Here is a 26,916-nt window from a genome sequence, read left to right as displayed (position 1 = left end):
ATGAAAAGTACTTATGAGTTAGCCTGTGCACCTATGAAGCCATGGAACGTGCGAGTACCCATAGCAGTGATGGGTCACAGTGTTTGTCCCAGGCACAAAGGTGCTGTTGCTTTAAAAGCAACCAATGTAAATGAACGGATTCTTTTCCCACTTAAGAATAAACACTACACTCTGATTATCAAGATGGCAAGAGGAAAGCCTACTCTTTCAGTTTCTTTGTAATCTCTACCGTCTTCTTTATACAATCCTATAACCATTTTCAGATAGGAGAAAAATCTTCGTAAATCACAAATTTCTAAGACTTGCACTTAGAAATTAAATGCCAGTTCTATTTTTAATAAAGCAAGTGAGCCCTGCACTTCACTATTGATGTACACTCTGAGCTGGCCGTATCCTCCCCACTCCATTCACGGTGTGTCTGTCAGACTATCCCAGCAGTGCTGCTTCCACCAAAAATAAAAGCCGTTTGCATCCTGAGCAGCCCACATAAACCACCCTGGTACCCAGCACTTATCCACCTACCTGGAAAACAGTGCACAAGCCACCAAAGAAAGATGCAAGTTAACTTCACTAAGAATGCCTTCCCATATGATTTCTGGGGCTCTAAGCCTTGAGGGGACCCATTAACCCCATTCTCTCCCTTGCTTGCCTCCCTCACTTCGCCAACCCTTCCCACAGCTGACCTCTCTGAGTGCTGGAGGCCAGAAGTGTCACTGCAAGCAGCCTCCAAAGGCATCATCGCAGGTACAGCCACACTCAGGAGCTTCTCTTTTCCAGCAGCACACAGCCCGGCATCCCTGTCCCATCCCTGCTCTGTGCATGGACAGACAGGCTGCTCCTGGGGACAGAGAGACAGCCATGAACACTGCGAGTCCCCCTGCAGCTTCTAGTTCCTGTGCTAAGTGCAAGAATAATCCACAATCCTTAACAAAAATCAATGATGAACACTAATTATTTCTTTAAACAGCATCATATTTCAACTATTATTCAAAAATAAAAGGCCTTAAAAGCTTAATTAATTTGAAATATGGTATCTGAGATTGGCGCTGACATTCCGGGTCCCGCCGGGCATCTGCAGACACTCTGTCAAACTCAGTGCTAATTACATCTCTCGTACTTCCTTGCAAACTATTTGGACGTCTCTCTGCACATTACTAAAGCATAAAGAGCCCCTTGTGCTCACGAGCCAAGGACCATCAGAGACCCCAAAATACCCCACCGTTGTTAACCAGTCACACAACACACCGTGCAATAAGAGTTGGGTACAGAACTGCATCACACAGGAGGATTTGGCTGCCCAATGCGTCTCGTGCTAGGGCAGCTCTTAAACTGGGACCTCTCCATCCAGACAGCAGTGCTCCATCAGAGAGCAATCTGTGAGAGGCAGCTTCGGGGAGCTCAAAGCAAAAGCAGTGCCACTGCACCCTTCCTTACAATCCACAGACAGAGAAATCCAAAATGGTGAAATGAAAACAAATGATATTCAGATGCAACTCCTGAACTTGAGATACAAAGGAAAGTGTTGCAGGTTTCAAAGCAATCGCATGCATACGATGCGCATTACATTTTGTATTTACAAGAAGTATGGCTACCAGATGTCACTATCAAACTGCATATATTAAAGTTGATTTTTTCAAGTCCTTAATGCAGTACACCTTTTTGTCAACAGATGAGTTCCACTGTTTATATAACATCGCTGGATGGTCTTGCTAGAATAATCTGTGCGTGCACTATCCCCCAATAGGTTACCATGGCAACTTATATTTGAATTTCTATAAATTTCTATTTTTAGAGACTACAGTTTAGGATAAAGAAAAACAGAAATATTAACTGCCACCCCATTAATAACCAACATCCAGTTTTTCTCAACATCACGTTCCTCCGAACAGACAGTGCGGAAGTTCAATCAGGCAGCACTGCTACGGATCACCACCGTCATTAAGAAAGTTTACCAGCAAGCTGTCTCACCACCACCCCAGCAGCGCATGAGTCAGGAGCTCGCACTGCGAGGCACAATTGATGCTCACGGAGCTTTTCTTGCGCTCAGTAAGGATCTCACCCAAATATTTTTAGAGTTAGTCATCATTTCAGCCGATACACAACAACGCTGCGTTTGCCAGAATACTCAGAAAACAAAGTGTCTATCTCAGGTGCGGGGAAATACTGAACTGACAACGGCAGTTCAGCTCCCAGCTGGGTGTACCACCACCCAAACTGCCACGCATTGGGGTGTGGGTGCAGGCGTATGCGGGCCCTGAGGCACAGGGGTGCCCCATGCTTCCAAGTTGCCAGCAGCAATCCGAGCAGCCTGCCTGAGTGGGGGGGTGCAAGGGGAAATGACTGCACAGAGCAGCAGCGCTGAACAGAACCAGAACTTGGGGCTGCAGCTCTGGCATTGCCTCGCTCTGCCTGCCCGTGGCTGAAATCAGAACATATTACTTTAAACCCCTTTCTAACTTTACGAAGCTAAATATCTTCTCTAATAGATGATCATTGCCAGCGCTCCACCAAGTTCAGTGAAAGGCTCCGTGCCATAAAAGCTGCAGATCTGCTGCTGTCAGCAGCTTCTCCAAGAGTGGTGGGGAACACCACACTGCTGTTAGGTCAGGTACTGACAGCTGAACTCTGCTGAGTTCGGGCAGCCAAGATGTGAGCTGCGTGTGTGTCCTTAATGAGCAACAATACAAACACTACCAATGTGTATTCTGAACACAGCCTGCTCTAGAGACAATTGGGGTACCAGCTGGAGTTCAGCACCCCCTGACACCCCACTCTCTGTCAGGCTGTGGTGACTCCAGCGGCACTGTTGGGGACAGTACTGATCGCTGACACAGGATGAGGTCTGAGTTCTTCACAGAGACACCCAGTGAAAGCACTGTGAAATGCTTCCTGCAGCTTTAAATCCAAGCCCATTTCAACCACGAGCTCTTTCTCATGTGCTGCAGGCAGGACTCGCTGCTGGGTGTTCTTCCCACAGCTGAGTTCAAAGCATCACTGCATACTTCTCCCAGAGGTGTTACAACCATTTGCTTGTTCCATGGGTTAGAAAGCAAAACCCATCACCGCCAACAGCAGTAACTACAAGTCAGGGCTGAAACTTGCACCGTGCTCCAGCACAGAAGAAAGAGCCAAAATCTGAAATGCCACCTGTCAAGAACTCGCTGAGGACCAGTGTTCCCTCACAGCCTTCAGCTGCAGAGCCATGAGGGCCACCCTGACAGGCAGAGGGCAGGTGGGTGCCCTGTCACTGGGTCCCACAAAGCTCATCAGGGCAGGAGCACCGAGCAGGAGCTGCCGGCAGAGCCCTCCTGGAAGGGCTGTGGGCAGCCACCACCTCATACAACCCAACACTTCCCTGAAAGCCAGAGCACATGGAACATATACAGCCTTGCATGCCCCCAGAACGGGCACTTAGAGCCCACTGGTACACAGCGTGGTCCCCCAGTCAGTAGCGCTCCCACATCCCCACTGAGACCAGGATGGCAGGCACAGCTCAGTCCAGAGGGGCCGGTGTCACACCTCACAGCATCCCACCACGGCACCACTGCACAGCCCACCCCGTGGAGGCCGACCTCCACCAAGACGCCCCACACTGCCAGCACCCCGAGGCTCCCGAGGCACCACCACCGCCATCACCCAGACGTGACGACGCATCACCCGGGAGCGCCGTCGGCAGGCGCTTACCCTGGCGGCCCGGGAGGAGTAGGGGTCCTCGAAGAGCGCCCAGACGCGGGGCTGCAGCCGCCTCCAGCGCCCACCCTTGCCCTCGGCGGCCGCCGCCACGTCCTCGATGCCCAGCCGCTTGGCCGCCATGTCGTCGTCGTCGCCGTCGGGAGGCGGCTCGCCCGTCAGCAGATCGGGCGCCTCGAAGATGTCGAGCGCTTCCTCGGCGTCGCGGTGCTGCCGGTAGGTCATCCAGCAGCAGGGCTCCACGTCGGTCTCGTCGATGCCCCAGAACGCCAGCTCCTCCTCGAAGAGCGGCCCGCACACGTCGGCGGGGCAGTGCAGCTTGCCGGTGCGGTAGTAGTTGAGCACATAGGCGAAGACCCCCGGGTGGCGGTCGAAAAAGAACTCGCTGACCCCGCCGCCGCCCCGCGGGCTGCAGCCGCTGCCGGGTTCGGGGCAGCCGCCCGCCGGCGGGGCCGCGTTGGGGGGCGGCGGCGGCGGCTCCTCGGCGCCCGGAGACTCGCCCTGCGACTCGGCGGCGAGCAGGGCCAGGCGGGTGCCCGGCAGGGTCTTCAGGGTGCTGCGGTAGGTCTCGTGCCGCGTGCCCCCCACGTTGAGGATCACCCTCTCGTTGTCCTCGAGCTTCCCCATCGCTCCGGGTGGGACATGACTGGGGCGGCGCGGGGCGGAGGAGCGGGACGAGCTTCTGCCTTCAGCACGGACAGAGAGAAGGAATGAAGGAGAAGCCCCCCCGGCATCCTCGCGCCATTGCCCGCCTATCCCGGCCGCCTCCGTCCCACCCCGTTTCCCGGCGCGATGTCCCCGCGCCGAGCTCTGCCTCCCGCCGCCCCCAACGGCTCCACTCCTCCTCGAGTCGATAGCACGGAGCGCGGGCAGCCGGTACCGAACCGCGCCTCCAGACTAAGCACACAAAGAGACGTGGGAGATCCGCGTCTCTTTCCCCCGCCTCTAACCCTGAGAGGGGAATAGCCGCGTGCGAGGGGACGCGAGCCCCGGCAGCAGCAGGCAGGGCGGAGGTCGCTGCCTCTCAGACGCGCCCGCGGCGGGGACAGTCGGGGAAGGGCTGCTCCCGGCCCCCGCCCCTCAGTACCTGGACCGGCGGCCCGGCGGCGGCTCCTCGTCTCGGGCGTCGGCGGCTGAGCGAGAGCTACTTGTTGTATTGCTCCGCGTTCAGGTGGCCGCGCCGCCTCCCCCCGCGCTCAACTCCGGCGGACGGAGAGGCGGCTCCGGCCGCCCTCGTGGGAACCCCGCGGCCATGGCGCACCGCCGGCGGACACCTGAGGCCGCGCCGCTCCGGCACCGTGCGCGGGGAGCCGAACGAGAGCCAAACCACGGCCGGGGCCGAAGCTCCGCCCGCGGCGGGGGCAGCGCCGCCCCCCACAGCTTTCGGCCCCGCCGCCGTGTGCGGGTCTGCTTCGGGAAAGCAGCGCGGAGGGATGGGCGGGTGGCTGCGGGTGTACGCATCGGTACGCCCCCTCCTCCGTGTGCTGAGGGAGGGGGGAAGGGGGACAGACCGAAGGTGAGAGCTCCTGTAATGTACCAGAGGAGCGAGTTGGACCCTGTCCGTGCCTGTGCCAAGCTCGCTGCCTCCAAGGAGGCTGAACCGTTTCATACAGCATTCCTTTTTATATTCCTTTTTGCTCTCTACTGAAATTAGTCAAAGGGAAGTAGGCATTCAGACTCAGAGGCTGAAAAGAGGGGCTTTCAGCCCTAGAGGCTCTGCCTGCCAGGCAAAGCGAGAGGCGATTCCTCATAGGGCTTCCTCGGAAAAAAGTTCTTCCTCCGCACGCAGGGCGCTGCTGGCACAAGGCGGGGTAACAAACGGGATAAGGCTGTCTGAAGTGTCCCCCTCCATGTCAGAGACTCTGGCTGGACGCTGCTGACTTAGGGGGGCAGAGCTCTGCTGGCAGCGTTGCTCGGAGGACACCGTGCTTTGACCACATTGCCCTAACCCAGATCTGTCTCTGTGGGGCATCCGTGATGTAAATACAGCCACCCAGAGCAGCAGCAACTTTCAGAAATGAGTTTCAAAAGCATGTTGCTGATGTACGTTTTGAAGTTCTTAAAAAAAAAAAAAAAAGAAAGAAAAAGAAAAACTGGAATATTTCCTGCCAAGGTACATAAAGTCAGTCAGTGAAAACTCCTGAGAGCCAAAATTAATATTCAGTTATAGAGTTGGAAATCCGGTGGAAAGCACTCACCCATCTTAAACCAGAGCAGTGCTTGCTTCTCTTTGCAGAGGGGATTTGTGAGAAAGGGGACACAGGGGAGAGCAGAGCAAAATGAATATTCATCATCTTCCCTCTGACCTAAGAGAGGTTTCTGGAGAAATGCAACACAATGGAGCACTGCAGCATTCATCCCTTATGGAAAGCCATGGGGTGGCAGCAGCTGCCAGAGCACCAGGCAGGCTGTATCAGTGCAAGTGCTGGGATGGCCCCTTGGCTGCCACTGCCACCCAGAGCCCATGTCCATGTCGGGATCCAGCCTAAGGTCTCCTTCACAAGGACCAGCCACCACTACAGGGACTAACAGGGATGGCATCTCACAAGCTGAGTTTTACTGTTGTACCCCATAACGCAGATACCACGAGGAAGGCCCGTGTTACAAGAAATTAGCTTATGCTTCAGATTTCCTTAAGATAGAATGGGGGGGGGGGGGGGGGGGGGGGGTTTACTTGTGGGAAAGAATAAGCCACAGAAATAATTTTTCTAACTGGTAAGACAAGAATGGTCTCTTCTATAGCGTAACATTCCATCAGTCAAGTCAAAGCATCTGTATCCTACAATCTCTGTTTCTAAATATAATGCTTTTCATTTCTCTGTGTCACTCTTCCCTGTGTTTCCAGCATGCGGCACATTTCTCAATGAAGGATGAAATTATGTCAGACATTGAGTTCCCAGAGCCAGCGTTTTATTAAGTGATACCAGCGAACACGCAGACAATATTCAACATAGGTGGGAGAATTAGCAGTTATGAATTAATTTCACCCCCCACAGGACACAGAATTTTGGCACCACCTTTTTGCAACAGAAGCAGAAACAAATTAGACATAAGTACGAGAGAAGCGTGCCTGCCAGGTTAGACTTACCATGAAACATGTCTGCAAACAAACAAAACAAATTAAACCTATCCACAGACTGTCAAACATTTTCAGGTAAAAGTTTAGTGGGAACATTTCTGTAGCTCAGGACTGTGAACTTTCCATGAAGAACTGAGTGACACTGAGCAGTACACAACCAATTTTCCCTACTGGGTAGGAGGGTTCCTATGGGATTGCTTTAACTGAGAAAGCAGTGACATCAGATGCTATTAGATGATGAGCATTTTAGCTACTAGAAGCTATATTCTTCTTGCAAGCTTGAGTACTGCAGTGCAAAGTCATTGAATGAGCAGCTGTCTAAATGAAATAAATGGGAGAAAGGACAAGGCAGAAAAGAAAAGCAGATCTGATGGAGAAAGCCACACTCTAGATTCACCCACCCCTCCACAGGAGCTCAGTTGACTAGAGGCAGCTAACCTTCCCAGCTGCCTCCTGGGGTGAAACACAAGGCAGAAGCCTCTGAGTTTCTCTGGTGTGGGCACCATCTCGTATTTTTCATACGATGTTGTAATTGGAGAACGAAGAAATCAATTTTATAATTGAGAATTACAATGAAGATAGTGCAACAGCCAAAATACGATCAATTTATATCAGGTTAGTTGATGATTAAATAAGCAAGTAATTATTTTAAATATTTGCCATCATTAGCATGTTATTAAGGTTCCACTTATTTCTTTTGCTTGTTTTTCCATTCTCCCTATTATTTATAATCATTCTCACTGTTTGCATGTACTAATTCATTCCAGAACTTGTGCAACGTGACAGCCACATTATACTGAAGTGCACTGGTGATAAATTAGAATAACCATTCGGAATTTGGGGACAAAAAAGAAGTCTTGGATTAAGTAAATGTCTGTAAAATACAACTGTTAGAAGCCATGGGGTAGTGAAACCGCACAAGGCTAGAAGCAGAGCCAGCAGGAAGATGTCATCATTTTTCATTTCTAGAGCACAACTGCATTTTTAGTCAATGCAGTAGAAATGTAAATGTGGTTTGATCAATACCACAGAATTGGTGAAAATAGGTCTCCTTGTAGAAAATGATCCAAAAAAGCAACTGAGATTGGATGAGATGAGCAAAATGTGGAAGTGTTCGTGCTCTCCAATACTCCCCCCAGAGCAGGCAGAAGTCCCCAGTATGGGCCAGTGCACGTACACAGATGTGTTCCACCCACCTTCTGCCATCACAGATCTTCAGCTCTTTGTGCCATCCTGGTGAATGGGGTGTCACTCACTGGAAAACAAAAAACTGGAAGAATTCCTCTTATGTTATATATATTAAAGAAAGAAAAAGTAGAGGACTCAAGTCTGGGGTCTACTGAGAAGCCACAGCACGTGTTGGAAACACAGGTGTGTGCTAACTGCACTGCCAGATTAGTATTGCACAGCACAAGTAGGGTGGGGAGTGAGTGGTAAAATCCATAGCTTTCCATATGTTAAAATAGGCTTTTGGTTTCTCTTTCCAAAAGAGGGGTGTTGGGAAGCGACATGCCCACTGAGCTGGGACTGGCACATTCTATGTTGTGCAGCTCCAGATCTTCATCACACCCAGCTCCCATTGCAATGCACACTCCACTTATCATCAATCAATATTCCAGCTGTCATTGAACAGCTAGCCCATGTTTCCAAAAGAATAGAACCACTTACTAAAGTAATTTAGGAGTGGTTTTATGTTTCATTTAATGGTAATTTTAAGGGATCTTCTCCTGAAATCAATTCAAATCCGATATAGAACCAGCATAAGATGGTGATTTATCTGAGGAAGTCAACAAACTCTCCTTCAGATGACATCAAAATCAATGGAAACACACAAAAGAACCACAACCATTTTCAGACAGCTCCAGCATTGCTCCACCCAGTTTTTTTGTTCCATCACAGCTGAACTAGAAATCCACCTCATCTATCATTTTCCTCCTTTCTGTGACTAACCAACTCCATTAATTTCATTAATGTTTAATAAGAGACCCCACTTTATCTACTCCAACAAGACAAGGGATCTGCTTTAACAAGTTATCTTCTAAGGACGTGTGCACTGGTGATCTTTCAGGCATTCCTGGAGGAGCAGCCATTTTCATTGATCACTGATTTTTTTAATAATGATTAATTCTCCGCTATTGATCCAAGGAGTAACAATTATGTTTTGCAATGGCTTTGTTCTCTCATCATGAGCAGTTACAGTATTTCTGTCAGAAGAAAATCCCTGGGATGCAAGTGGCAGAAGTCTCACACAGAGTCTCAGTGACTGAGGCAGGCAGATCTTAAATCTGATGCCGTTTCTGTGCGGCAAGCAAAGGTTTCTTCAGCGTCTGCAGTCTCATACAGCAGATCCAGTCTCACTGTATGCAAGCTTGATTAATTTTGACTGCTTCCATTCAGTTGCAGTCAAGTTTTTCTCTCTGACTTTTTTTTTCGTACCACTCTGCAGACAAGATTGCCCAAATCTGGACTGAGCTGTCTACTGCCATGGAAACAGAACAGTATTCTCAAAAGATAAACACTGCATCTCCTCTGCTAGCACTTCAGCCTTGTTCACAAAAGTTAGAAGTTTGGCACAGGTTTCTTTTTGCAGCCTGTAAACTTGGCTATTACTTTGCCTGGAAGGAGAGAGCCCAATAGGGAATCCCACATCCACCACTGGTTGCACCATCAGCATTTCTCCTCTGAGGCAAGGGGCCAGCAAGCCTAAGGAGCCATGCAAGCTTATGCTTAAGCAGAGAAGTCTTGGCAGAAACAGCCTCACTGGCTGTTAGCAGCCTTTGTATAAGGAAAAATCAAAGGAAGCTTCAAGTTTTCTTGAGTCTTTATGCACCTTTAAATGCATCACCTTGAGTGCAGAGCAAGCTGGTCACACTACTGTTATACTTGATTGCCAAAGATGGCATGTCCACACTGATCTTGCAAGCATTATAACAACATTTGATACCCTTGAGAGCTTTTCCAGATTTGTTTTGACTAAGACTCTTTTGCAGTAAAAGTCTAGAACAGAGATGATTGCTGGGCCCTGAACTGATCTCACCAGCCAGACTACAGCAGGGATCTGTGTGCCGTAAGGAAAGGTGAGCAAGATGAACGTCTTCTTAGCTTTAGCTATACCACTTTGCTACAGTAATTTCCTTATCCTTCTTACAGGAGAAAGGTATGTGCCTCTACAGAAAGGCCTGGTACCCTGCTTTTCCTACACAAGTGGACAGACTGAAGTCTGTAGCACCACAGTGCATGCACCAGTTAGGCAGCAACTTGCCAAGACCTTTCTGCAATGCACGGCTGTTCCTGTACCTTCAAAGGTAGCAGTACCTTTGTGCTGTAGCACCTTCTTCATTCCTTCTCAACTTTTTTGCAAACAAAACTGAGCCGAGAGCGTTATTTCCCTTCAGTACCATTGTGCTTTAGAAAGCCAGCTCTGGCAGGCCCCAGATGGACCCCGAGGTTTATGGCCTGCGTCGTGCAGCTTGCTGTGCAGCCTGACAGCAGGAAAGGCAGAGACAGCAGTCAGCCTGCCATCGCTGTGCTGGGGGAAGCTGCTTCGGTGCACAAGGCAGCGCATGGCGGTGTTCACGAGGCAGTCCCTCACTACCACTATGTGCCACTCAGATTCTTGTCTGCTTTTTGTTCCCCAAGATGGAGGCCAACAAAACAAACACACAAAATTGAAATCTTTCCTATTATGTTTACGAGTAAATGCTTACCGTCAAAAATGGAAGTACTCTCGTATCACATAATAATTTGGTTTTTTAAGCTCTGCAGTCAGAAACATCACATGGGATATTCAAAGTGCCTTTTGAAAACATGAGTGACTGCTAAAGATGGTCTCTTTGAGAGTTGCTTAAACAACAAAAATCATCCTGTTCTGAAATCCTGCCTTTTTAGGGTTACTCTCGCCTCGTGTTCCTGCTAATCTGTGCAGAGAAGATTTACTCTGACTTTTAAATTATCTTTTCTTTCTACCAATTATCGATATTTGTTAAGCAAGCAGCAAGCTGAAATGCCTGTGCTTACATTGCACTGCAGCTGCTTGTATCATTAGCATAATATTCCCTTCTACAGCTCTCTCCCTCTCCTCTTCTCCAACACAGATGTTACATTTCCTGAGGCAAGAACTGCGCCCTGTGGGAACTGCTTTGCCCAGCTCTGGGCTTCAAAGCTAGAAAACGCACCAATGTGACTGACCCAGCACAGAAAGATTCTTCCTCACCTAAAGAATTATAATAGAAGCCCAAAAGCAAAGAGAGTCGCCCAGGAGCAGCCTGCCATCCCAAGTGTAACTTTAAGCTCCTCCAACGCTGTGACTGAAAGACTGCCAACCATGCTCCAGAAAGGGCCGCTCCAGTTTAAAGTCCACCAGAATCACAATTAAAACTCATTTACAGTTTTTAATAACTCCTTGACTTTGGCATTTAGCATTAATTTAGAAAATTGCTTTGGAGGTTCTTAGGGTCAGCTCCCATCCTACAGTCACCTGGCCCCTTGTGCAGAATGCGGTCACGAACACAGATGGACAAGACTGACAGCCCGTGGGCTCTCCTCAGGGAGGAGCATCACTGCACCTTGTTTTGTCACAAGCACACTCAGCTTCACAGAACAGAAATGGCATAATCCACTTCTAAGAGCACAGAAGCATGTCACAAACCTCCCCCCACATTTTTATTAATTTGTATCACTAATTGACATTTACCATTACGATTTTTGCTTGATGATTCTCAACATTTCCCATCAGGACAGATACTAGGAATTGGCAATTTCAACAGTCTTCTTCCCTATGGTTACTTGAAACTATGCAACAATAATGCCTGGAAGCACATTAAATCCACAAAAAGCAGAATATTATAATTTGGACTACACTTAGTTGCCGTATCAGGCACTTCCAAAATGCTGCTTTCAAAAAAATGAATTTAAAAGAGACAAGTTCCAGCACCAGTTTGACCTCTGTTGGTGTTTATTTGGTCTTGAAATGTTGAAAAAGGGTCAATTCAACAACATCTACTGCATGAAAACAAGTGCAATCCTCACAGATGAAGCTTGTGCTTAATGACTAACATCTGCAAGGCGAATACTACCGTCAGAGGAAGTGACTTCAGGGGAGTAATTTTACCAGCATGAGTACAGGATCTAATTCATGCCAAGACGAATCACAGGATCTAAGAATTAGTCATAGGAGTCATTAATTGTGCACTTACTTAGCATAGGTTGTAAGAAAAGGGAGTAGTGCTTAAGATAGATCACTGAAGCTGCTATTTTAGTTTCCACTGATTTTAACATGCACACTCCTATAGTGGCCCAGGGTTTCCTCACATAAAGTGTAAAGCAAGGTAAAGTAGGCTTCCCCCACAGCATTTTCCTACCAAAGCGAGTTTTGTGAGGGCCCTGGCCAAACCTCAAAGTAAGAACAGACATGGAGTTATCAATAGCCCCAGAGGCAGGATTAAAAAAAAAAAAAAAAAAAAAAAAAAAAAACAGACACCACAAGTATCCTTGACACTGAGAGGGACCCTTGTAACAGAGACATTTGGAATCTGAATTAATCAGTTCCTACTGAGTTTAGCTCCCAGCTTCCATCAAGGCAAATCCCTGCTGCCTTTCTACTGTTTCATCTCCCCTACTGCCCCTAAAAGTACTATTATTTGATGTCTTTTGCTTTTTTTTCTTTTTTATGTATTTGCTTTAGTTCATCTCCATTCACTCTCTACCCTCTCCATTATACTTGCTTGCAGCCAGACCATATAACTGCTTGATGTTTTCGAAAGCTAAAAAACAAAACAAAACAAAAAAGAACAGTAGCTTCGCCATAAGGTCAGCTTTCTTGTTCTAGTGTGGCCAAGACAAAAATTTAGATGTGTGTAAGTCATCTCCATCCCAAAAGCTGCCTAGGAGCCAGCAGCAAGGTAATGCTGGGGCATCACAAGGGCTGTTTGAAAAGCAGTGCCTCTTATTTTACTATGTTGACCCCTGACATCAGAGGCAGATGTTGGTGGTATGGCCACAGAGGCTGAAGCTTCGCACCAGTGTCCCATTACACTTTGTTGCTGTGACAGATGGCAGCAGAGGGGCAGTCTGACACAACGGCGCTGACGTGGAAGTACATATGAAGCAATAGTGTGTCACTGAATTCCTCCATGCAGAAAAAAATGCACCTACTGACATTCACTGATGCTTGCTGGATGTTGATGGAGACCAACCGGAGGCAGTGATCACCATGAGGCAGTGGGTGGCGCATTTCAGCAGCGGTAACTGTGGGTCGCTTGCGCTAGTGCTGATGTTTACAAGCATGGCATGTGGTCTCTTGTTCATTGCTAGTGAAAATGCATAGCTAATGGAATTGAAAAATATTGTTTTGTACCTGAGAATTTGCTCTATCAAATGGTGTTACTGTGCTCTTTGTATCTGTTGTAACTTCCCTGGAAATAAACAGGAGCTATTACTTTTGGAGAAGTGTGTGCGTGTTTGTGTGTGTGCATATACATGTATAACTCCTGTGGGGAAAAAAACAGCCTGTTTGGGTCTGGAAGGAAATGCTAGCTTCCTCTGTCATCACTGGTGATACCTCAGGATTACAAAGCAGAGTCCACCTGACTCAGCTTCCAATAGACAAAGGTAACAACATGAAAGCCCAGTACAGAATTGGCTCAGTCTCTAATTCATGACTATAAAGGAGAGGAAAAATAGATTATTAGATGTTATACACACAGAAAAAATTACGCTATTTTGTACCAGCCCCTTTTCTTCCACAGAAACTTACCTGTTTTGCTTTTGTATGGGCTTATGTAGACCAACACAGAAGAAATCAATTCTAGGCTTTCTGTTTTACATGAGAGATAACCTGTTCTAAACCAGACACAAACTAAAGAATACCTCAGTGCGCACGTTTTAGCAGGGATGCTGTCCCTGAAGGAGAATAGAATTTGATCATCTGGCCGTGGCTCTTAAGGAAGAAAAATAAGTTTGTGTGTGTAAATCAGTCAGAACACCTTATCTTACCACCAGAGCTATCCCAGGTGAGGATGCTACATTTCCATTAACTGACAAAAGAGAAAATTCTGATTATTTGTACAGGTGCTTGTATTTTGCTTCTTAAAATGTCCACAAACATTCCAGCCAGTATTACCAGTGCACATTTGCTTGATGAAATGGTCTCAGACCTTAAGATTGAGAAGTTATATCACTTCATTAATTTTCACTTGTCTTCTGGGAGTGCATGCATTTCTTAGGACAAAACATGCTTGCAGCATAATGGACTTCTCCTATTCTCAATTACATCAGACTGCTAAGACTTCTTAGCATAAGTTTAAATTAGGCTGTCATTAAGACCACTAGTTTTTAGTAATTTTAAGGAAAGAAGCCAGTTCTGTGGCTGAGAACACCATGTTTAAAAACACATTCTAATTCAGAAAACATAAGCAACTTTGAGATACTAAGGCAGGAAATACAGAAAAGAGTTTTGTTCAAACACATTTAGAGGCATTAAGCCCCAGCAGATATATCCAGAAAGTGTTAAAGTTACAAAGCATTGACCAAAGAAAAGGCTTTGGGTTCATCAAATGATTCACAATTAAAAAAGAACAAATCAGAACACAATTAAGCAGAGCATTGAGACCGCTGCTACTAAGAACATCTTTTGACAGCTTTTCTGAGTACTGGAACACAGCAATACAGATCACAATGGTTGGTTATTCTCAGTTCTGAATAATTCAACCATAGAAGCAGATTTCAAGCCCCTTCAAACAAACAAACTTATTAGATACTGAGAGAAAAAGAAAACCTGTTGGGGTTTACAGAATCGCGTTGCTGCCCTGCCTTTCTTTGCTATCTGATTTCCAAAGAGGAACAGTACCGACTAAGATGGACAGCATTGATGGGTGCTTGCTTCCAATACAGAAAACAAAAAGAATCAGATGTCACAGACCTTGGTTTGAATATGGTTTCAGTCCTTCTGGTTTTACAACTAACTGTGAGCACGGTGTGCCAGGTTTGCATAGAAGTTTGTGTCAATTCTTTGCCACTTTCTTAAGCTGACAGAACAAATAACAGCAGGCAAATGGAAGACGACTTTTTAAAACAGGAGCTTTTGTGAACTCCATTAAAAATTCAGAGACATTATAGCTGATGTTTAGAGGCAGCCACTGATGTGTAACTGACCTTGAAGTTAATAGAAATGAAATACCTAGCAGGTTTTTCAGAATTACTAGAGTACATACTTACATTTTTTAGGCAATTTTTGACCTTTAGAGTTTATTGTAGATTAACCAACTAAAATTTTGACTTCAGATGAAGAAGCATTACTACAAAAATTATAGAAATATCATTCATGTACATCATTCACCCAAGTTTTGTGCTTAAAAAAAATTTTAAAAAGCACTTAATTTGCAGCACATAGGACCTGTGCAGCTTCTGCTGAGCGTGTCCATTTCAGAATCACCAGTTCCATGAGCAACTGACAGAACCTTACCAGCAAGAGAAATTTCAGCAGGAATGGGGAATAAAAAGATTGTAATGAGCCACATCAGAACTCTTCTTAGAATAAGCAATGACAGAATTTTGCTTTGTTTTGTAAACCAACGCAGACATCTGCAGCCTCAAAAGAACTGGGAAAAAAAAAATCCTTCATTTGAAGGTTCAGAGCAGAAACTGCAATTCTAATTACAAGAAAGGTCAGGCTACAGAAATTCAGATGATAACAAAAACATAAGTAATTAGAACACAAAAATGCTGTATCTAGAACAAACCAGTCAGACACAGGGGGTCTAAAGTCCCTCATTTTAGCATTCATTTCAGCACTGTCCCTAAATTTCTGTAGAACACAAATTCTGTTTCAGAGGAAGTCCCCTGAACCCCAAGCTATACATTCAGAACTGGTCAGACCAGCAAGGGGAAAAGGAATATACTGCAATTGCATAAGCTTAAGAAATCCAGTTCAACACACAGTTAATTTTGGTGAGAGGTACACTGAAACCAAAGGTATCAATACATGCATATATAATTTGTTAATAACACATTTTTTGTTACTTAACACAATTAACCTTACAGAACTAAAAGGATGTATTACATAGAAAAGCTTACCTGGCTAAATATCTGAAGTAGTAAGAAATATTTTAATTCAGAATTTAGTTTTTGGTGCAATGGTGCTCTTTCAATACAGATTTTTCTGATCTATACTTTTAAATTAGACACGAAGTTCTGCATGTTAGTCTGACAAAGGATATAATTGCTTAATTAAAAAAAAAACTCTCAGAAATTCAAAGTAGAAAAGTCAGATATTTACATACAAATCTGATTTGAAAATAATTTAGCAAAACATAGGCAGAAAAAATATACTTGTGCTTATTAAGCCTTTGGTGTTCAACATTCAGCTTCAGACGCCTGACCAAGACGAAAAAATAAGATCAGTAAAGATGAGCTGGGTACTGGTTTCAAAACTAATTTGTGTGAACTTCTCTGCATTTTCAGTACAGCAGACGTCCTCCAAATTGGATGAAGATGGCCTTTTCCAGGCTGATCACCAACACAGTAAAGGAGAAATAAAGCAAATAATGTTTTAAGAGCAATTATACTATTTTTATAAAATAAAACTGAAAAAAAAAAAAGATACCGTGCCTACACTGTCAAAACAATCATAAAACTTTTTTTTTTTCTTGCATTACTCATACATACATTTTAGTATTCTATTCGACTTACTTTTAAAATAAGTCTCTTTGTTTAAACCTCCACTGCATGATGCCTCCTGGTATGGGGAACAGGCCATGAAAGTGCATAAAGAGCATTTCCATTAAAACAGTGGTCATTTCTGCTCAAAAGGCACTCTAAGAAACTTACCATGTCTTGTATGATTCTGAAAGCATCTAAAATTTTCAGTCCTTGAAATCAATATAAAGCAATAATTATTAAGCAATGCACATCATGATCAAATCCTCCCTTATGTAGCTCTGGTTTTGTTCAGGAGGAGTCTCTCCCTCATTTTTGTCTTCTTCCACTCTAAATTCCCCAAGGGTTCCTTAAGACGTTAACAAAATCGTCATCATCTGTGATTCCAATACTTAATCCTTCATAGTAATCTTCAAACTCAGAATAGGACACTTCTTCAGGATTGCTGCAGGATTCTCCTAATGTCTCTAGAAATGACACTTTAATTTCTTCTTCTGTAGCTTTGCCTGTGAAAGTTTATTTTTTCCATCAAACACATTTCTAAGACCAGTGAATATACAGCTTTTAGTCTATCTTAAGAAACGAAACTTAAAATTCAATATTCTGACTTCACAGGGGGCAATGAAATCATTTGTCTGCCTGGTATCAGCTGCAGTATTTACCTTACTTTGATAGCAAATGATAGCATTAAATATAAATGGAAACATGAGGCCAAAGTCAGTTTCAATGGATTATGAGATCAAAAAGATTTTTCCTCAAATGACTGAGAAAACTGAACAATGTATTCTTTAATTAAAATGTTGGTAATTCAGAGGTAAACTTGTAACAAAACATGCATTTAACGTAAAACAAGCTCAAAGCTCTAGGAACACATTAAGATATGACTTTCATTCAAAAACATTCCGGATTGACAAGTGCTTTTTTGTGGCTTAATCAAGATTATACTCAGATAACTTTTACTGCACTGAGGAAAAAACTGGAGAAAATACAGCATTGTAGAGAAAAAAACTGCACGTCCATCATCCTTAAGCCACAGGCTGTCCTCATGTGCTACTATGATGTTGCTGGCAAAAAAAAAACATCCTCTTCTCTATAGGTAAAATAGAAGGGGTCAAGACATCAAGGAGGCTTTCACAGTAATGAGTCCAATACATTGGAGATGTTGTTTTAGAAACTGACCTACAAAGATTTAAACTCCTATTATTTATTTTTTTTTAGCAGCAAGAGTTTAAACACGCTGCTATCTTCATTATTTTTTCAGAATTCTCAAACATTTCCTCAGTAAAGAGGAAAAATCATGAGCAGAAATAAATGAATAATTTATTCAGAAGGAACTTCAAGTGATGAGAAAATCGTGTCACTTGGAAACCTTCTGTATATTGAGAGAGAACAGTAACATGAAAGGGAGAGCATCCTCCTAATTTAAGACTGCTAATATTGTGTATGTCAGTGAGTGCTTGCACACAAGAGCTAAGATACGACTACTTAGATACAGTCCTACAAAGGTAAGGAAAGAAACCTAGCCTGCATATCTGAAGTCTTCGCAGTGTGATAAAAGTATTAAAATCATATAGATGAACTGCAGTACTATTTATAGTCCTGTTTCACGTTATGGATAACCAGAGGAGAAAAGTTCTTGTCAACAGCTGAAGTCTAGGCCAACACAAAAACATTTAATGTTTGCAGCAGCCTCTGAGTCTGTTTTCTCTGCTAACATGGTGAATTCATTAATTACAGGTATATTCTTTTTGTTCATATGAATTACCTGCCAACACTAGAGGATGTTTCTTTGCGCAGTAACATTTTCTGATGTCTACCATGGGAACACTTCCAGTTTTGTTGAAATCTAGTTTCATATAAGCCTAAACAAGGTAAAATTAAAAAAAAAAAAAAAGGAAATATTTAAGATCAAATATACTCACATACTTAATACGTACTTCTAGATCTTTTGCAATTAATTATTCTGACATAACCATTTTACATAAGTAAACTCAGTCTTCCATCACTGACACTTGGATGCCAGTAAAAGATTCTACGGTGGGGAATTTTGCAATCATTTTATTTCAACAACTTTCACATTAAATGCTGTCCCTCACAAACTCAAAAAAAAAAAAATTGTATTCTCTCCAAAATTTCTAGCACATCCCTGGCATCTGCAGTCAAGATGCTTCCTTTCTGCCTCCTCCAATTAGTATGATTCCAGTGTCATTCCAATAGAGGCTTCTTCAGCACTTCTTACAGCAGCTTCATTCTCATTCCAACAGTTTACTTTTAATACACACACCCAATGCAGAAGGCCAGGAGAGTCAGATCCTTCATAATTAAAAGTTTCAAAGTATGTGTCATAGTTTTTCATTATGATATTCCATCCCTACAATACTGGCTGATTTGCAATCAGTGTTTCATATTGGAAATGGTTCCACAATACACTGGCACTATAGTTTGTCTTTCCAATTTCTAGATACACATTTAACAAATGACATTTCCAATATAAAAAGCTCTCACTAACTTAATGCCTCTAACTGTGCATTTCAAAGAAGGCAAGCATTATTGCCTCTATTTCAGACATTGGAAGAAAAAATAAGCGCACAGTATACACAGATCACAGAGTGATCTGCCAAAATACAGAAACAGACTTTTGGAAGATACTGCTTCAGAGTGCCAGATGCTTCACACGCTGAAGTGAACTGTAAGAATAGCATACAGACTCAATCTCAAAATAATAAAATATTTGATTCTAGGTGGCAGAGTTCAAAACTAAATTTCATTCAACAGTGAAACAGCGTGCAGTCTTCCAGTTTACATTCATTTTAATTCACTCCTTTGACAATTTAAAAAGACAATTACCAGGAACAAAATGTAAGGAAAAATATTCAAATAAATAACCAACTCCAAAAGTTAGACTGCAAAATATCTATAATTACAGTGCAGTAAAACTTACCTTTCTTACAAATGCTTTCCGATATTCATTCATTTCTCCAGCTATAGCATGAATAAATTCTCCATAGTCGACTTTAGCACTCTTGCTATCATCAAGAATAAGCCATAAGGATTCAAAGTCCTGTAATTTAAAAATATTTTGCCAAAGCTTTTCATGACGTCCTGAAATAAAGCAATTGCTGCAGTGCAAACTTCACAAAAAAGAATGTCCCAATCCAAACTGACTTGAAGATTCATCAAAATAATTCAAGTTATCATCAGTCACTGGTAGCCATAATTCACATTGTTTGCAGTTTTGATAGTTGTGTATTGTTTTTGTAAAATAGTATTTAGAAGGAAGTCTGATAAGTAAATGGCATCACATACAATAACTGCAAAAGGCCCCAAAAGAAAAATAATTGCAATTCCATTCATCCCTCAGAAAGACAGCTCTTTTTATTTTCTTTTTACTTATTTCAGAATTTTACAAGGGGCTGAATGTAGAAATGCCAATGTAGCACCAGAAAAAAAAAGCCTTGCAAAAATTACACCATATTAAACTATAGATTTAAGCAAAGAAAAGAAGCATTTCAGTAAACTAAAGTGAGATACTGCCCATTATTACAATTTCAGTTAGACTTACCTGTTCAGACACTTCCAAATGGAATAGTTTTAGAGCTTCTTTAAAGTCTGCCTGAGAAAGAAAACCACTGCCGTTCTTGTCTATGTGTCGGAAATATTTTCCTAAGCCTGTTACAACTCTAACTCCTCTTTTACTTAAAGTGTCTCTGAGCATACCTGAGGATTTACAGAAAGAAAAGAGTGCAATATTCAGCCAAAGTTGACCACACGTTACAGAGCTGTTATAAACATAAACAAAACCACAACAGCCTGTAACGCTGCAGGTTAAAACAGCCAATCCACACATCCAGGCTCTCTTACCTTCAATGATGGCATAGGAGTTTAAAATGTAACTATCAATTATTTAACATTTGAATGGAAATTGTATAAATTAGCAGGAACATCTAACAAAACATTTAGAAGATCGCAGGAGGAAAGAAAGAATGGCAAAAAACAAAACAATTTAGTAATGCTGTACTTTGGTAAAACAAATGTTCTACTAATGAATACAGAGTGCCTCCTCTGCCTATAAACATGCTAATACATGTGGAACCAGAAACAACTATTAGTAAGTTTGTAAAATCATTCCAAACTTTCTATGCTAACAATGACAGCATTACCAACATCTGTTTTACTTCAGGGATGTCTGAGTTTCTCAGCATACCATAACAGAAGCCACCTATTACCTCACTACATTTTCAAAGTACTGGCACCTACTTAAAAAGCAAAATGGAGGAGAGAGAAACGCATTTTTTCCACTAAAGATCAAAGTCAGAAGTACATGAAAATACATTTTGCCTTCTTCCAGGCCACACCAACAAACTTTAGATATATTCAGATAATTGAGAAATCAATTTGTGTGTAAATTCAACTGTTTATGTTGACTACCAGTTACACAGCAAGAGCACAGTAAGGTGCTCATGTTGTCATAGTTTTAAACACAAAGCTGTGCCCTTGTCCAAAATAAGAACCAGGTGGGAACCTGGTAAAATTCAATTGCATATTCTAGATACTAAATTGTATTCACATATTTAGTACGAACACTGTTACATGAGTATGAAAAAACAACTTCTCAGTGAGTAGAAATAATGGTCGAAGAACTACTGAGCACAGAAGCGATGAAATGAGAACGTATTCTTGCATTTCATCAGTGCTTTTTTAATTTAGTTTAACAAAGGATTAGTGTTATACTTTAGCATATTTTAAAGATTTTTGTCATCACAGAGAGTAATATCATCTTGATTACACTCACAATTATTCCACACTCTTTCCAAAATCATTAAGCAGACCATCTATTTAAAGGAAAAGGAGAATAGAACGCATTCTTATGATAGGTTTATTCCGATATCAGACTCCAATAATATTCTGACAACTACCGAACTCTTGTTTAATTTTGTTTATTCAAATAGAACCTCTGAACTGCCATCACTGCTCCTTGTATTGATCAATAAAGTTAGAGACACAGAAATGAAAATCAAGGGGGTTCTGGTAGACACAAACCTTGAATTTTCTTGAACACTCTGCCGTCATCAATCAATTGCTCAGAATATTCTTGGTTGAATTTCAGGGAGGAATCTCTACAATAATCAAAATTTAACGTTGGTTGGTTAAAATCACACATAACGTTACTTGATGGAAAACAGCTGTAGTAGAAATGCATTTTTTCTGGCAACGGCCAGAAATCCACTAAATATGAGAATGAAAATGCTGCAAGCTGAAGGAGGAACACTGTTCAGAAGAGGAATGGCCGGTAGATCGGCATAAGACCAGAGGACCTGAGGATTTTTCTGTCATGAAGACTTCAACGAATGCAAACATGTCCGTATGCTGATTATTGGTTAAAAATCTGCTTTCTTTGCTTGGTCACCACAGCACTACATAATGTAATACTTTTTAAAATGTTCTGAGAAATGAATCATGGATTTCTAAAAATGTGTTTATGGGAAGAAAAAAAAAAAAAAAAAAAAAAAAAAAGAAAAAGAGCTAATGAATGGGACACTGATGATTGGGAGTCACATCCAAAGAATGTTGTGAGATAGCTCAGAGAAATTTCAAAAGGTTGAAATTCCTCTATGTGTTTATAAAATATCCCATGTATTTTCCACATATATTCTGAAGGAAAATGTTTTCCTCACAGTCTTTGAACTTAATGACTAGAACAAACTAGTGGCAAGGTGATTCTGCAAGAAAAGAATTAACTGGAAGTGTTCTACACTCACGTGCCTTTATTGTTAGCAATCTTAGGAGACATTGGAGACAAAGATCTGAATGAACTTATTCTTTCAATAACCTCATTGTTACAAATAGTCTGTGCAGATTCCAATTACTTTTAACATCTGATGACACTCAGACAGATGAGGCACTGAGCATTAAAAGGATGAATAACAGGGTAACAAAATTTCATATAGTTCCTCCTTTTTGTTCCAGTGTAAATCAGCCATCTGAAAAGAATGTCAGCAAAGTTGAAATCTCCCAGAAAACACATACACAGATTTGATGTGTATTTATTTGGACATTGCACAGATAAATCCTCCAGGAAAAAAAAAAAAAGAATCTCTCTCAAATAAAGAAATGAATTTTCCAGGTAACTAACAAGCAATAATGAGGCATAGTAATGACAGATATGTTAACACTACACAGTTCTGGTTTTTTTTTTTCCTCCTTACTATGCCCACTTACAGGAAGAGACCATATAGGAGCCTTAACAACTGACTTTGAAATGCCAGTTAATCACAGAAATTTTCTCTTGCACTGGAGATTAAATGGAGGGACTTTAGGTTTATTAAGAGCCTAATTGGGAAATGCACAAGCCTTCTCATTTCAAAAACAAGCCAACCACTAACAAACAGAAGAAAGACAAGCATCCTTCCATGAAAAAGAAAGCGCCATTCCATGACACTGGTTTGCAACTTTTCCTCTAGAAAGCAGGATTAGCTACATATATTTGACACTGATTTGATGCAACAAAAAGTTTCTGACCTCGTTTATATTTTCATTCACAATGCTAACTGTATGTCTGACAAAATAAATGAATGCAAACTCAGTGTTGTTAAGTTTGTTTTCTAAGTCCATCTGGTAAGGGTACAAACAATAGCAAGGATATAGATCAAAAGCTGGATCAGTACATCATAGGCATGAACAAGGAATTACAGTGAAACTGTGTATTTTTTTTCCTGGCAAGTGATTGTGTTCTGAAAAAGTGTCGTGTCCCTTCTGCCCCCCCCCAGAATCCCCAGTCAGAAATCATTACAAAGATTGATAGAAAAAATACTGTTGCAAATAATCTGTACGAAGAAAATGAACAAAACAAAAGAAAACCTACTCCTACTCCTGCAACTACTTTAATCAGAGTAGGAAGGCAGATGCAAAAAGCTCTACTGTCAATTTAGAACTGCTTGTTCACCAATGCCTTGTCATGGAGGAGTACTTCTTCCTTCAGAGGAAGAATTACTTCTCTCCTGCCTATTAAGAATTTACATCTTTCCAGTTTGTGTACCTTCCATTATGAAGTCCCTATGAACTTGTTCATATCAAACCACCTAAACTGTACATTACCATCAACAGCCACCTGTAGAGGATAACACTCTAAAATAAACATAAAACACAGAAGATTCATAGCTCGTGACAGCAGGACATAGCTGCTCTTGTAAATCTGCATTAGACCTTCAAGACTCTATCTGAGCAGGATTCTCTCTAAGTATAGTAACGAGGGTAAGAGAGTATTCTGCCAGAGAAGAATAAGTTATAGTTCAATATCATCCCTTTCAAACACACTGTTCAGAAAAAAATAGGCTGATTTCACAATCTGAAATTTAGTCAACTATCTGGGAAAAAAAAAAATAACAACCCATAACACTTCAGTTAGAGAAAACGTGGAAGAAAGAAATTATTTGTTCCATCACAAGTAGCAGAAAATATGAAATTATAGCCTGAAGAGAGAGCCTTCAGAAATAACACTGAATCAACTCCAAATGTCACAGGTAGAAAATTAGCAATAAATGCAAGATATTTACCAAAATTATATGCTTCTGAGATGTAAAATATCCTACATAAGCTATCCAAAATTTAACTATATTATTTCATGAAAATGCTGCAGAGAGGGAGCAATTAGCAGTAAGTATAATACAGATATACCTTTCTACAACCAATTAAGTTTGAATATACTGTTCTGTGGACTGTTAGCTCACTATGGTCCCTTTGCAGAGCTTTCAGTGTAAAGAGATATAAAGTGAGTATTACCGTAACTGAGAACAAGCATCATGCACCTAAACAGCTTCAGAACGAAAAATAATAGTCAGTTAAATTGTTCTGATGAAAGCAGTCTTTACATACTGAATGTATTTAATTGAGGCTTTGTTATTGCTGTTCCAAATCAAGAGGCTGTGTGATCTGAGACTGGTTAGACCTGAGAAAGCAAGGCTCAGGGGTATCTTACCAATGTGTGCAAATATCTGATGGAAGAGAGTAAAGACGACTGAGCCAGGATCTGCTCAATGCAGCCCACTGACAGGACAAGAGGCAACAGGGACAAACTTCTCACCAAAATTTGAATAATCAAACTGATGGTATTTCAGACTTAATTAACTTCCATATTCAGGCAACAAATTTTCATACCTTTTTTTTTTTTTTTTTTTGGTGGTGGTAAGAAACAGTGTATTCACAATAGAAACCAGAAACCCCAGAGAAAGACAGTTCATTGCCCTATTTCTGCAGATAGTGAGATAAGTGTACTGACTGTGAAAAATAATGCATACTGGGGGATTAACAGAAAAAGTTCTATGAAATTCTCTATAGAACAATGTAGTTTACTAAAACATATTTTAAAAAAGTGTAGAAATCCTGCTCCAAAAAAGCTTTTCTGGTGTACCATGTAACGTATTAGAGTTGTGTTTTCATCATACTTATATCCCACTGTTCACAAAAGAGAGAAAATGCAAAAGAAGACAATTTCCTCCCTTCGATCACAGCCCATCCTCAGACATTATCAACTTCTATTTCAGCAGAAAAAGGGGGAAAAAAATCAAGTGCGGATAATCTGAGGAAATATCTAGGCCATGCATTCTAGTGAAACATGTTAAGATCACTCATATCTCATTATTATGAAGTTTGCAGGAAATCTGAGCAAATGTCCAAATCAGAAGTGTCATTTAATGACTGCTTAATGTACACACCATGACTACAATGATTTAGGGAGCAGATAAAACACTTGAACCTCTCTCTCCACAGCTCTTTGCCATCGCAAACCATACCAGTCGAGACACAAATAGCAAGAGACTGGAAAGACAATATATGGCATAATTTGATTTCTCATGTAGATATTAATGATATAATGTAGCACAAAAATAGTCCTTATTTCTACTTTGTTACCTCATGCACTTGCAATAGGGAGAGGAGAAATAGGCAATGTAGCAAAATTAACACTTTAATTCTTAAGACATTCAGTATCATACAATATCAAATTATTATGTGCTGATTTGATGAGCCTGTGCCATCTGTCCTAAAATCGATTGACTGTGTATGATACAGTAGCAGAGAGAATGCTATCAGGATGTGTATTCTTCAACAGTAACTCAAAATTGCTACTATGAGGCAAGCACCACCCTCTGGTGCATAAAGGAGCATTCCTCACTACACCAAAAGGCTAAAGCAGATTTGCAATAGACACAATTGAAGAGACTGAGGGAAAGAGCATGCGATAAAAGATTCTGCTGGAACATGGGGATCATTACAGAAGACAAATGAGTTGCCCCAGTGCCTGCAGTCTACAATGTGTAGCAATATCTGGAAAGAGATACAAAAATGAAAAAACAAACAAACAAAAAACAACAACAAAAAAAACCAACCCAAACAGAGAAATCTTCTATTCTTCCATTGACTGTGTTCAAACACCTGTATCATTTGACTAATGTAAGCTTTTAATACAGGCTTCACAGAAGATTCAATTATAACATTAATCACAAAAAAGTATTTTTCTCCTGAACACAGTATATTAGTTCATTACATTGAAAAATGTTCAGAAGGTTTTGTATTGAAAAAAACTTCAAAGCAAATAACATAGCTTCATCTCTAATTTTATTTTTCATCTTACTCCTTATCATTCTATAATAAATTACATACATCCTCTCATGTTTATTACTAATTTCTCCTAAATACAGTTTTTTTATTAACAGTATAAATAAGAAGTTATAAGTTTTTATAAAAAAGATTTTTTGCTTAAGTAGGGAAAACTAATTTGAAAAACAGTTGGTGGCACTTACTTTAGAAAATCCATAGCAGCTTCATCAATACCTATTACACGAAGGGTCAGAATTGGATTCTGCTTGATGCTTTTTGGAAGATTATGATCAACACTTTGGAAAGTTAGGTTAGCTCCCTGTTGAAAAGTGTACAATTATTTACAAATAGGTCACATAATTTGTAAAATACAACTACTTTCAAGAAGTATGACTATTAACATTTAGGTATGTAATGACAAAAAAAGTGTAGCTAATGTCAGTTAACCTTCTAAACAGCTTTTCTAGTAGTAAATAAAAATAGCTGCACGCTTCAAAATGAAATATTATCCTCTATGTAGAAGTTTGTCTAGGAAGAGGGCCGCTTGCGCCTCAAGTCACAGTTTAGGAATGAAGGACTACAGATTGTTGTTTCCTCAGCCTGGCTCTACTTTTCTTTTTCTCTTCTCTCTTGATCCTTTAAGATCACCTAGTTCTAATCCTCTGCTGTAGGTAGGGACACCTGCCTCTAGACCAGGTTGCTCACAGCCCCATCCAGCTTGGCCTTGAATGCTTCCAAGGAGGGGCACCCACAACCTCTCTGGGCAACCTGTTCCAGTGTCTCACCACCCTCACAGTAAATAATTTCTTCTTGATATCTAGTCTAAATCTACCCTCTTCCAGCTTAAAACAATTTCCCCTCGTTCTGTCGCTTCCTGCCCTTCTAAGAAGTCCCTCTTC

At 41.8% G+C, this 26,916-nt stretch overlaps 3 protein-coding genes across 14 annotated transcripts in view; 1 reads left to right on the top strand and 2 right to left on the bottom strand.

The window, feature by feature from the left end:
- Window positions 1–5,075, bottom strand: part of KCNC2 (potassium voltage-gated channel subfamily C member 2) — a 98,126-nt gene extending 93,051 nt beyond the window's left edge. For 2 of the 8 annotated variants that reach the window (XM_052668347.1, XM_052668345.1), the window contains exons 1-2: window positions 4,778–5,074; window positions 3,685–4,376 (exon numbers count right to left, since the gene is read on the bottom strand). In XM_052668347.1, coding sequence (XP_052524307.1) covers window positions 3,685–4,317 — 633 coding nt within the window. In that variant the 5' untranslated portion in view covers window positions 4,318–4,376; window positions 4,778–5,074. Of the gene's footprint in view, window positions 1–3,684; window positions 4,377–4,777 lie in introns of all 8 variants that reach the window. The other 6 variants (XM_052668344.1, XM_052668348.1, XM_052668343.1 and 3 more) reach the window with 4 other exon arrangements.
- The window catches only part of LOC128073438 (uncharacterized), a 381,873-nt gene that overhangs the window by 301,439 nt on the left and 53,518 nt on the right, over window positions 1–26,916 (top strand). The window lies entirely within an intron of this gene.
- CAPS2 (calcyphosine 2) overlaps window positions 11,706–26,916 on the bottom strand; it is a 35,005-nt gene continuing 19,794 nt past the window's right edge. For all 5 annotated transcript variants that reach the window (XM_052668350.1, XM_052668349.1, XM_052668353.1 and 2 more), the window contains 6 exons: window positions 26,221–26,336; window positions 21,464–21,540; window positions 19,986–20,140; window positions 19,365–19,484; window positions 18,189–18,285; window positions 11,706–16,929 (listed from right to left, as the gene is read on the bottom strand). In XM_052668350.1, coding sequence (XP_052524310.1) covers window positions 16,754–16,929; window positions 18,189–18,285; window positions 19,365–19,484; window positions 19,986–20,140; window positions 21,464–21,540; window positions 26,221–26,336 — 741 coding nt within the window. In that variant the 3' untranslated portion in view covers window positions 11,706–16,753. The remainder of the gene's footprint in view (window positions 16,930–18,188; window positions 18,286–19,364; window positions 19,485–19,985; window positions 20,141–21,463; window positions 21,541–26,220; window positions 26,337–26,916) is intronic.

Source organism: Tympanuchus pallidicinctus, unplaced genomic scaffold (genome assembly GCF_026119805.1).
Source record: "Tympanuchus pallidicinctus isolate F22 unplaced genomic scaffold, pur_lepc_1.0 scaffold8, whole genome shotgun sequence".
NCBI classification, from domain to species: Eukaryota; Metazoa; Chordata; class Aves; order Galliformes; family Phasianidae; genus Tympanuchus; species Tympanuchus pallidicinctus.
The sequence above is the reverse complement of the archived record's forward strand: the minus strand, read 5'-3'. Positions and strand labels throughout refer to the sequence as shown.